At 35.3% G+C, this 12314-nt stretch overlaps 1 protein-coding gene across 1 annotated transcript; it reads right to left on the minus strand.

The window, feature by feature from the left end:
- Positions 1–9675: 9675 nt before the first annotated feature.
- On the minus strand, positions 9676–10437 carry LOC139853862 (uncharacterized). Its single transcript, XM_071843205.1, has one exon. The coding sequence runs from the start codon at positions 10435–10437 to the stop codon at positions 9676–9678; it is 762 nt and encodes a 253-aa protein (XP_071699306.1).
- Positions 10438–12314: the final 1877 nt, after the last annotated feature.

Here is a 12314-nt window from a genome sequence, read left to right on the forward strand (position 1 = left end):
ATTGGTGAAATCATAGGTTTAAGTAAGTAAGTAAGTACAAATGAACCACAAGATTTGTATCATTGAATAATAGTAAACCATTCTAAAATTTGTAATCACGAGCATCCAATTATCAAGGCTTAACGTACCAAGAACCCCATCACAATAGTGTTAGAACATACACTGTTTCTCGAAAATATATTTCATCCGAATAACGGTAGCGAACCGTCCGAATGAGGGTTTGTCAAACCCATATGGCCATACAACATAAGTTCTCGCTTACACCCGGTAAGTGTAACTAATGATAATCGAATTGAGGATTTTGTTCTAACTCGTATGTAGAATGTTTGTTTTCGTACTTGTGTTCACTTTGTAAAATGAAACGTTTATGTTTTCTCATCCCAAATGTAAGTTTAAAAGAGTAAAAGTGGGACTATGATCTCACCTTGAGTGCACGAGTAAATAAAGTACTTCACAAGTAACGTGTGCAAGAACGAGTGCTAGTCTTGACCTAAACAAGTAGGTTGTATCAATAACGGTAAACACAGTTGGTCAAAGATGTTCAATTAGTCATATGGCTCGTTACGATTAGATTAATGTAGCATGTGAATCAAATTGTCAAGTTTCATGCAAGATTCAAATATAAAAGCATGTTAGAAACGATCGCATAAGTATTCGGTTAAGTTTGATTAAAAGTCAAACTTGGTCAAAGTCAAAATCACCGGGTTCTGGTAGGGTATCCAACAATTTTTCTATGAAAGATAAGCATATATAAGTATGTTGGCCAAGTTTCATGTTAATCGGACATGTATAGCATAGCGGGAATTAAACGGAAAAAAATTGGACAGCAGCCATCAGATGCGCCGCATCTGCAAGTGATGCACCGCATCTGCAGCAGATGCGCCGCATCCAATGCAGATGCGCCACATCTATATATGTTTCAGTGAAACTGCCTTAAAAGCATGACAAGTCTCGAACCAAACTTCAATTTAACGCAATTTATGATCCGTAAACATCTAAAACATGTATCTTATATTGTTGGAAAGGTATTTTGACAAGAAACACAACTAACCACATTCCATCAACCAAAATCATCACTTACAATAATCAAAATCAAATTGAAAGCTCATTAAATGCTCACCATAAATGTTTTCAAGTTCATAAATACACTTAGATGGTTCGGGAATTTAATGCACACATATGATACGCCGTTTTGTAGGTAATCAAGCATACAATCCAACTAAATAGTTACCAACAACAATTCATGGCATTCAATGCATCAAATGTTCACATTTAGGTCTATCAAACCCTAACCAATATCACCAAAATCAATAATCATGTTTATGAAGTTTCTAAAGCAACCTACACATCAAATTGAAGCTAGTGATACTAGTAACACAATTAAAACATGAACTTTTAATATCTAACAACATATAAACAACCAAAACTCAAGATTAAGCAAGTCATCTTTCAAGTTGAGCTAGTTACATCAAAATAGCAAGATCAAGCAAACAAATCACATAATCATGCTAGACTTGAGCCATAGACACTAATTAACACTTTTATAAGTTAAAATATCAAGAACTAAGAATCTAGTGATTTTAGAAAGTTACCCAAACTTGATGAAATCGGTATGGAATCGAAGAGGAAGATGCAAGGATTCCAAATATGTAATTTGTTTGGATGTTTGATTATTAACTTGAAAATGGATGATGAATCTTGGTTTGAAGATTTGAGAGCAAAAAGTGAAAGTATTGAAAGAGTTAGGAGATGAATGAATGAATGAGAAAGGTGTTGACCATTTGACCTAGCCACACCTTTGGTCTCTTGGCAAATTTAGTCCCTCAAGTTTGAATCGGGTGCGTGAATTACCTAAACGAAATATTTTAAAACGCGTATTAACGGAAGATGTTATATTTATATAACGGACTTTAAAATAGTTAAACGGAAAGTAAATGGAAAAAGGCGGGATGTTACAGACAAGATAAATCTCACATAACCCAAAAAAACGGAACACCGTACCGAACACCCAGAAACACAAGAAACTTCCAGAACCTGTGCAACAACACATATTCGCCGCCTGGTTGCTGTAAATGAGGCCAGAGAAGACGTTGGAACGTACCGTTGCCGGAAAAGAGGAGAGTATGAACAATGCAATAATAGGTGATCTAAAGATTCCGACCCGTCTCTCAAGCAATGTCTATAACTCAAAAATTCTTTAACCGGGCGCCACCTTGAATTGCAAGCTAATGAAAAATAGCGACTTTAGAAGGCACTTTAGGTGACCATATAATCTTCACCCAATCGAAATCGACATTAATATTTCTAGAGATCATTGCACATACTCCATCCGCAACCGTATATATTTTTTCTACCGAATGTACCCAAACTATCTCATCCTCATTATCCTCAACCAACTTAAATGCTTCCAATAAAGCCTTCAAGATAAGCTCCTGAGAAGTTTCATATTCGTCCATAATGGTTTGAAAGCTCATATCCCACACCATTGAGCCCACTGTATTTAAAGTATGACATGCCGACAAGAAGCTATGTTTTTTGGAAGATATGTGATATAGGGCGGGGAATTGGTCTTTTAATTTAGAAACGCCTAGCCAAATATCATGCCAAAATAAGCTTTCCGCACCATTACCAATATTCCACCGCAAACTTTGAGGACTTAAAATCTCATATAACTCATCGACACCTTGAAGTTTCATCATATCACGCCAAACGGGGGACATTCGATTGACTCTAACCATTTACAAATCGGTTAAGATATTACCCGGAGGATGGTTACCGACTGACGAGGTGACAATAATCTTCTATTTAGGATGATCCGAAGATATGATTTTAGACCACCACTTAGCCATCAAAGTTAAGTTCTTGATTCTTAACGGAACGATGCCAAGACCACCACACTCTTTCGGAAGACAAACTTTACTCCATCTAACTAAGATCATATTAATTGTAGAAGAATCTCCACCCCACACCAAATTATTTCTTAAGTTTTCTAACTTTATAATAACACTTTTCGGAGCCTTAAACATTGACATATTAATGTATCGGTAAGCTTGATAACACCGTGTTTACCAACACCACTTTACCTCCCATCGAAAGACACGTTCCTTTCCAACCCGCCAATTTTTTCTTAACCTTTTTAATAATTGGCCTCCAGGTCACCTCCCTTTTAATCATGGAACCAATCGGAATGCCAAGATATTCAAACGGGAATGACCTGACACTACACTCAAAAATGGCCGCATAGCTCTCAAGTTCCGAAAGAGGAACATTGACCCCATACAACTTTGTTTTAGACGGATTCATTATAAGTCCTTAAACTTTGAAGAATCTATCAAGAATTTGATGAATACAATATAATTCTTCCCTAGATGGGTGTGCAAAAATGATTGTGTCATCGGCATATTGTGAATGATTAACCCATTTTTGGTTATCAATTTCCACTCCTTTCAAACTACCACAACCCATAGCTTTAGAAATAAGCTTACTCAAAACTTCGGTAACTAAAATAAAAAGAAATGGAGATAAAGGATCACCTTGTCTTAGCCCCCATTTCATCTCGCCTTCCTCTGAAGGCGATCCATTAATAAGCACCGAAAACTTAACATTAGAAATACAAGCTTTAATCCATGCAATGAATGTAGAGCCAAACCCCATACGGAAAAGAACATCCAAAAAGAATTTGTGTGAAACACAACCATATGCTTTCGCGAAATCAATCTTAAAAAAAATTACACCTTTCTTCCTTCTTTTAGCTAAATGCCATACTTCGTTAACTAACATCACCCCATCAACTAATAAACGAGAAGGCACAAAACCGTTTTGATTGATACTTACAACATGAGATAACACCTTCTTTAGTCTATTTGCTAATGTTTTTGCAATGATATTGTAAGGAGCGTTAATAAGACTAATCGGTCTCATGTGCTCAATTATTTTAGGACAATTAGACTTTGGGATTATCAAAATAAACAAAGAATTAAACCCGTTAGGAAAAGAAGTGTTGGCATGAAATTGTAGCATAAGAGACATTATTTCAACTTTTAAAAAAGACCATCATTTCCTAAAAAATTTCAAGAAAAAGCCATTGGGACCCGGCGTCTTGTTGCCATCAAAATCTTTAATTATGTTCCAATTTCTTCTTGAGAAAAGGCACACTCGATCTCAGTGCACAGTCTCTGTTCTATTCTGGAGTCGGCCCATTCCATCTCCGACCCAGTAGCAACTTGGGCCGAAAATAAAACTTCAAACAAATTAATTACATGATTCTTAACAGTAAGTGGACATTCGACCCATGCTTCACCAATTTGCATACCACTTATAACAACCACATTAGATCTTATTTTTGTTAATACATGAAAAAAATTGGAATTTTTATCCCCAAACTTCAACCAATTCGCGCTACTTTGCAGCATATTTTTTCTATCCTCTTGCTTTTACAGTATGTTACGGTCCCTCTTCAGCTAAATTAACTTGGTGATTTCAAAAGAAAGCAAGTCTCTTGTTTCTTGAGTTTTCTTCATGTCGTAAATTTGACACTCCAATGAAATTATCAAAATTTTATTTTGGATCACTTGAGTATCATTCCAAAACTTGAGCTCCTTCTTCAACTTCCTACACTTTTCTTGAATGACAAAAGCCGTATACCCTCCCACTTGGTAACCTTCCCACTTTAACTTGCACATGCCTATGAAACGAGGTACCTCAAACCAACTATTATAGAATCGAAACGGTTTTGGAAACCAAAATAATGACTTTTTCCCCCAAACTAAAGGATTATCATCCGATGAACCTTTATCACCCGCAATCAACACGACATCCGACCACATCTCCACCCATTCGACATTTAACATTACCATATTAATTCATGATTTCTTGCCATCCGGGCCTTCTCACGTGTACATTTCGTTTTGAATACAATGATCTATAAGACATGACTTAGATATGAAATCTCCTATCTTACTCGTTCAAAGGGTTCACATGTAGAATTGAAATTCCCCATTACACAAACAGGTCCATCCCATTTCGAAATCATCTTGCTAATATGAAACCATATCGTCTTTTTCTCCATTTCGCTCCTTGGCGCATACACATTATAAATAAGGACCTCCACACTTGTCGGGATATAAGTGAGCAATGTTGCAAACCATTTCTGACATTGGGATTGGTCTTTTAATTTAAAGAAATCCACTCTCCAACTCGAAACAAGGCCTCCCGAACGACCATTGGATACTACATGAACACCTTCATACACAACTCCTTTCCAAATTTCATTGAGAATTCTAGGGGAGATATTCTCAACTTTAGTTTCTTGAATTGCCACAAATTGGACTTGAAATTTAGTTATCAATTTATTCACTCTACGTCCTTTATCTTTATTACCAAGCCCCCTATTATTCCACGTAGCTAATTTCATTGTTTGTTAGCCTTCTCATTGCTATCAGATATGCCCTATAAGAAATTACAAAAAACATCATCTTTCTTACCATCTTTACTCTTGTTATTTTTAGAGTTTATAAGCTTACCTTTCACTTTATTAGGTTTACGTGGGATGCCGCTAGATTGATCAGATTGTCTTTGATTCACAACCTCTGTATCAACACAATTTTCCATTTCTATTTCCATATCTTCATTCAAATCACATATTCTTTCTTTTATGGCCTTTAGATGGACTCCTATGCACTAATCATGTTTCTTTATAATTCTTTAATTTTGATTTTTGTGCATTTTTCTTGTAATATGCACATGCCGATGTATAATCAAGTGTTGGGCACTCGTGTGTTTTTTGCTTTTCATGTGAAAATCTAGTTAGTGAAAGAATGATGCTTCACTAAGGATTTCAACGTCAAAAGCAGAATTATCATGGGCTGCCCCAGTTGAGTTGGGCTTGGACAATGGGCTTGCATAAACTTGATTAATGCCAGAAATAGATTCGTTGTCTGTATTAGGTTTCTTTGTTGTTCAAGCGTGCACACAAGTAATAAATTGTCCATTTCTGCAGTAACATCTTCTGCATCCATCAAAGAGCTTTCTTGGTTTTTCTTTACGTTATTTGGCATATTCTCTTATAAGGTATAGTCTCCACTATCTTTGTTGGCTTAGAAAACGACTTACTAACCAAAACAACACCTTTGTAATTCTCATAGACTTGTAGGTTTAACTCGGGAGATGTGCTATTGACCAGCAGTTGATTGTTAATATCCGTTGTGTTCTTATCAAATTCAAAATTTGAATTTAAATTGGCATTTTCTCCACCAGTTTCTGTCACCGACGATACATGAGCAGATTCCGGTGATTCCTCACTATTCTGACATCCAGCTTCAACAATCGGAGTATCATCCGTGTTATCATGAGTACAACCAGGGTCATGGAAAACGTTTACATCAATGGAGTTATTAACAACATCAAAAAAAACATCCAAATCTTCGGGATCAATAAGGTCCATTGGATCAAAACTGTCACCAACTTCATGAGCCCACAAAGTGATTTTCTTTTTATTTTCCAACTCAACAGTCGTATGCCTATCAATATTGAAAGGGGTAAAGACTTCCATGAAAGCATATAAGGATCCAGTCTGAATAAGTCTGTGTAAAGCATTAGGAATGAACAAAATCTCCCAAAACTCATTAACAGCGGCGGAGATGTTCTCCATACAACCATAATCAACCGAAATACCCCGAACTTCCACCCAAACCAATCTTGAAAACTTTCCCCGCCTATCTGACATGAGAGTTACCTTCAGAAATTGTTCTATCCCATTACCATAGAATGGGCAATGACACACACTTTGAAAGTTTGCTGATTCAATGCATCTGATCAAACAACCATAATTACCCAAAAGGCAACACATGTCTATCTTTGCCTTTCTATCGATGAGCCATTTATTGAGTTTGTGTTTGGAGAAGCCAACCTTATCAACAATTAGGACAGTCCGGTCCATACCTTCACTAACATCATCATTAACTTGAAGCTCTGTGTACATATGCCTGCTGTCACCGTATCTACCTTGACCACCATTATGATTGTATTTGGTTTGACCCCGGTTATGTGCAAAATTGATTGCTTTTTGTCAAATTTTGCCAAACTCACCCTCAAATTGTTTCCCATAAGAAATTTGGCATTCATGTTGATAACAACATCATTAGCTTGTTCATAAGAAGCAAACTTGATAAAAGCAAAATTACGCCCTTCACACCAAGCAATATTTTGGATCCAACCAAAACGTCCAAAAGCTTCACTGATTACCATTGCTGTGGTTGTCATAGTGATATTTCCTATGAATAGCGTTGACACCCTTATCGTATGCCTTCTTTGGAAATTTTCATATCTTTGGGGCCTTTCATGAGCGAGGTTGTTTTGTTCAGCCTGATTGTTGTTTGTTTTGGCCGGAGTACACCCCACAACTGCCTCAACATAAGTATGAAGCTGTGGTGGAGGTGGAGGTAAAGGAGTTGAAGTGGAATTGGAGTGATTTTGAGTAGGATTGGAAACGGCAACGGAGGTGTTTTGGGAAAGGTTAACGTTAATGAAGAAGGATGCTGCGTGAGGAGAGGGGATTGGGAGTTGTACGCACACCATATTGACTCAACTTTTTATAGACACAAGATTTGTTTTCCACTCCAATCATCTCAAAAATGGGACGATAGTAATCAAGGTAAAAATCACATATGATTTCTCTAATAACACTCTTCTATCCACTCATTTATATTATTAAAAATACTCAAAAATGATTGATTAGTATTTTATCTTACCATCTCCTTTCCTTTATTTAAAAAAAAAAAAAACTCAAGAACACAACCTATGGTGCTGAATGGTCCAGAATTCGGTGCTGAATCATCAAGAGTTAAAACACTTTCTTAACCATTAAGAGCTTAAATTTCTAGTAATATTTTTCTCAAATTATAGCCGGAACACTTAACCAACGTGAATATTGAATCTTTTATTTATGTAACACGTTATTAAGGCAAATTTAGTCAATTAATACCGTTGATTCAAAATAACTATCAAATAGTTCATTTTCATTTAGATTTTTAACCATTAAGCGCTAAATCAAAAGGCACTTGAGCTTCTTCAACAACAATAAGCATCAATTCAACGCGGAATCCCAAATACTAAACGGCCGCCTGGTGACAAAGTGACAATTTCCTAAAGCTGAAGAATTAACCCTACGTGAATCATGTACGGTGGAGGTAAGTATATTCTACAACTAAGTTATATCATGTTACTCAACTCAAATGTGTTTATATTGAGACTACTAAACCCTAAATTGTCCACTTTATTAACTGCAAATTTTTGGTTTCTGTTTGACAGATGAAGTATCTGCGATAGTTGTTGATTTAGGTTCGCATACATGTAAAGCTGGTTATGCTGGTGAAGATGCATCTAAAGCTGTGTTTCCGTCTGTAAGTAGTTGTTAAATACTCACTCGTTCCTCATTTTACTTGTTATGATGAGAACATTTTTTTTTTCCAATTCGAAGCTTGAAATTTACTTAATTGTTTTACATGGTTGAATATATTTGGTCTAGGTGTAATTATGTTTTTCAATTTGATATCTGTAAGTGCGAGATTTTGCATTATGTTATTTGTAGATGGGTATGCCATGATTTAAAACAAGAAATGCACCTGATTTAAGCCCATTTTATACTACTAATCGATTTGTACACCGGTAAATTTGTGATTATAAGACTTGTTGTAGCGGTTTGGTAAAGGGGCGTTGCAAGCCCACGTGGCACCCAACCAACACCATAAATTGTAAGTATCAATGCGTGGGATGGGTGTATTTTACCTATGTCCGTTGCCAAGCAATGTACCAAGCAACGTCCGTTGCCAATTTTTTTTATTTTTTATTATTTTAAAAATGTTATTTTTATCCCCTTTTAATATTTAACCCAATTATATTTTAACACATCATCACAATACTCTTTACCCACACCATAAAACCACACCCCCACTACTCCACAAACATAACCCACACGTCCTAGTCATCAAAAAGCAACCCACGCGCCCAACCACTACAAGTGGTCTAAATCCCAAAATAAAGGTGTTTTGACTTTTTAGTACAATGGTTAATTTAAAAGATGCATCAAGCTTTTTGGGAGGTAATTGTAACATAATTGGGCAGGCTCGGGTATGCTTATAATGTTTCGTACTTTTTTTTAACGGAAACTTGTATAGAACCGTCCTTAACAGGAAAACAAAAGGACGGTGAAAATAGGGAAGCTCCTACCTAGTAAGCAATCATCTTAAAAAACAATCATATAAGCAATCCTCTGTGCATATAAGTACCAAACAACGATGTTTGGTAATTTTATGCACATATGGTAGTGCAATTATTGATGCCAAATGCTCCAAGCAAAAGCAATTCAAGCAGTATAGACTTCTTTAATCATTACAACTTAGCCTTCAAGGTTAAGATTGCATAACTAAATATATAAAAGATAAAGAAAAGATCTACAATAAAATCTTACAGTTGAAGGCATATGCACAGAAAAAATGATATCAGATTGCAAAATTTGCTATAGAACTGATTCATAAATTCCATGCAAAAAGATGAACTTATTCATTGACAATGGTTTACAAAATTTACCATGAATAGAATCACTCTTGACTAAACACCTAAAATGCACACAAGAAATTATCAAAAATATGAACATGTTTTAAGAGATTTACGAGGTGATTATTCACACAACAACGCCAACAAAACCAACAATGCAACTCCACCAACTACAGACCCGACAATAATAACCCTAGAACCGTTCCCTCCACCCTGATGACGTGGCGGTGGAGGTGGCGGCTGCTGCACCGGAGCAGGCAACGGGGTGGTGGATTCAACTACAATAGAGAAATGCCCTTGTTCATAAGTCTCACACTTGTTCCCAGACTCCACATTCGTGAAATGTATCTGACCAGTTAAAGTAAACCGCACACACCTTGCAACTAAACCAGCAGGCACTGGTTGTACTTGTGTAAACTCAATCGATATAGGTTCTTCTGAAGCATGTATTTCCAATTCTTGCAGGTTTTTAGCCGATAAATTTGAAGCATTATAAGCAAGAAGACCCAATATAGGAGCTAAATACAAGTAACCAGGTAAAGGGTAATATGTGATAGACCAATTCGCGAGATCCTGATAGACCAAAACGAGCCTTTCGACATAAGGATATCCTATTACCCCAATTGGGATTGCAAATTCTTTATACATACGAACACCTCTAGTAAACAAACTACCACTGCGTAATCTCAACGCGGATATATGAATCCCGGTTAAATTGGAAGGCGGAGATGCATCATATGGAATGCCAGTTTTTGGTCGATCAAGTGCACGAAAAGCGTAGTCTTGGAGAAGAACATCAAGTGCTCTTGCACGTGTCTGAGCTTCAATCTTTGGCCAACAAACCAATATAACAAGCATCATGAGACTTCTAATATGAAGCCCCATCGATGCAAAGTTTACTCACAATCAGTACTTGATTATTCACTAAAATCGCAAAAGAAAGAAAAGCATTTCGTCGAACACATCACAAAATTCGCAACTGAAAACCTAAAATTCCGTGAAAATAGTCCCTGATTATTCACTAAAATTCGCAAAATAATGTGGATCATATGCGATATCTCATAAAACTGAACAGAAATTGGAAAATGTATCATTAATCCGAAGTTCGATTCAACCGATTTACACTCCGATATAAAGCCTAAATTTCAGCAATTAGTTACAGCAATAAAACTAGCAACAACCTTTTACTCCTTTGATTTTATAATCCTCATAGTATCACCACATTAATCCCAAACACACGAATTCTAGGTCATTTACACAATAATACACTGAATTCTCAAATTGCACTCCAAAATCCTAACAGAATTTTTCTGAAGATGTGAAATCGTTGCTAACTTGTATGAATTTGTGAGCCAAGAAGATGTGAAATCCATGTTAAATTGTTTATAAAGCTCTTCAATTTAATAATAAAAAATATTAGTGAAGACTGAAGATGTATGTATGAACAGCGAGATAAGAGGAAATGATGAATGGAAAAAAGAAAAAAATGAGAAAGATTTTTTATTTTTTTTTGAACGGAAAGACGGGGGGATATAGATACATAATTTTGAACGTATAGGTCGTGGATTTACAAATTGTTAAAAGGAACATTTCTTTTCTTTATATTTTACAGAGTAATACTCTAGTTTAGTTGCTAACTAGCCTATTACAAAAAAAAAAAAAAATTTGTTATTAAACATTAACAATAAACATACAGAAACTCATTAAAAGTAATCTCGAGGAATAACAATATTAAAAGCAAGAATAATTAGTATCTTATTTGATTTATAGAAGCTAAACACCAAAAATTTAAAATGGTTAAACATCCAACGCTTTTGTTTTCGATTTTCGAGTGATATATGATGTTGAATCGTTCAACATTTTCATTCAGAACTATATAATAGTCTATTAATTATTATATTTAATATTACTTAGTATTTTTTTCTCATACATGCAAAATATTACTATTAAAGTAATTTTATATAATTCATATTATTAATCTAAAATAATTATTAAACATATTATTCATATTGTTAATTTAAAATAATTATTATTGTTGTTCATAAGCAACTTCATTTAAAACGTTTGAAATCAATCATATTATGAATTATTCAATATTAAATCATTCAGTTTTATCAAACACATCCTTAGTTAAATTAAAATTTATTGGTCATCATAAGATGCAGCCGAAAGTCAAATGGGTCCGTTGTGAGTATACTTGTATAATCCCACGTTAATTATCTTATCGAGTTGTTCTTTTCCCAAAATTCTATTTCTCTTTTCTATTATAATCTTCACAACCAACAATTTCTCACTTAAATATTTAACAAACTTGACCCCTTAACCTCAATTTCGCCACCCCTTAACAACATCAATTTTATTTGTCTAACACCGCTTGAAATTACCCGTAACACACCACTTGACAACACTGGATCAAAAGACTTGCATCTCCAAAATACAAAGGTAGTCTAAACTTGGTTACTATCATGAGACTGAAAACTCTCTCAAGATAGAACACCATTTCATTATTTAATAAGTTAAGGAATTGATGCCCACACTAATCCCTATTCCCTAAGCAATCCATCTATACATAATCTCTTCTACTAAATTTCTCTTTCCAATAAAAAAAAAAGTCCACCCGGTAGAACGAGTGCATGAATCAATTCACCAAGTCATCTATATGAGAACGTTATGACACCCTTGTTCATCCACTACAACACTCTCGTTTTCAATGTTGGATCATTGATCACAAACGCATACACAAATTTGAACAAACACGTTTC

Source organism: Rutidosis leptorrhynchoides, chromosome 6, assembly GCF_046630445.1.
Source record: "Rutidosis leptorrhynchoides isolate AG116_Rl617_1_P2 chromosome 6, CSIRO_AGI_Rlap_v1, whole genome shotgun sequence".
Classification (NCBI taxonomy): Eukaryota; Viridiplantae; Streptophyta; class Magnoliopsida; order Asterales; family Asteraceae; genus Rutidosis; species Rutidosis leptorrhynchoides.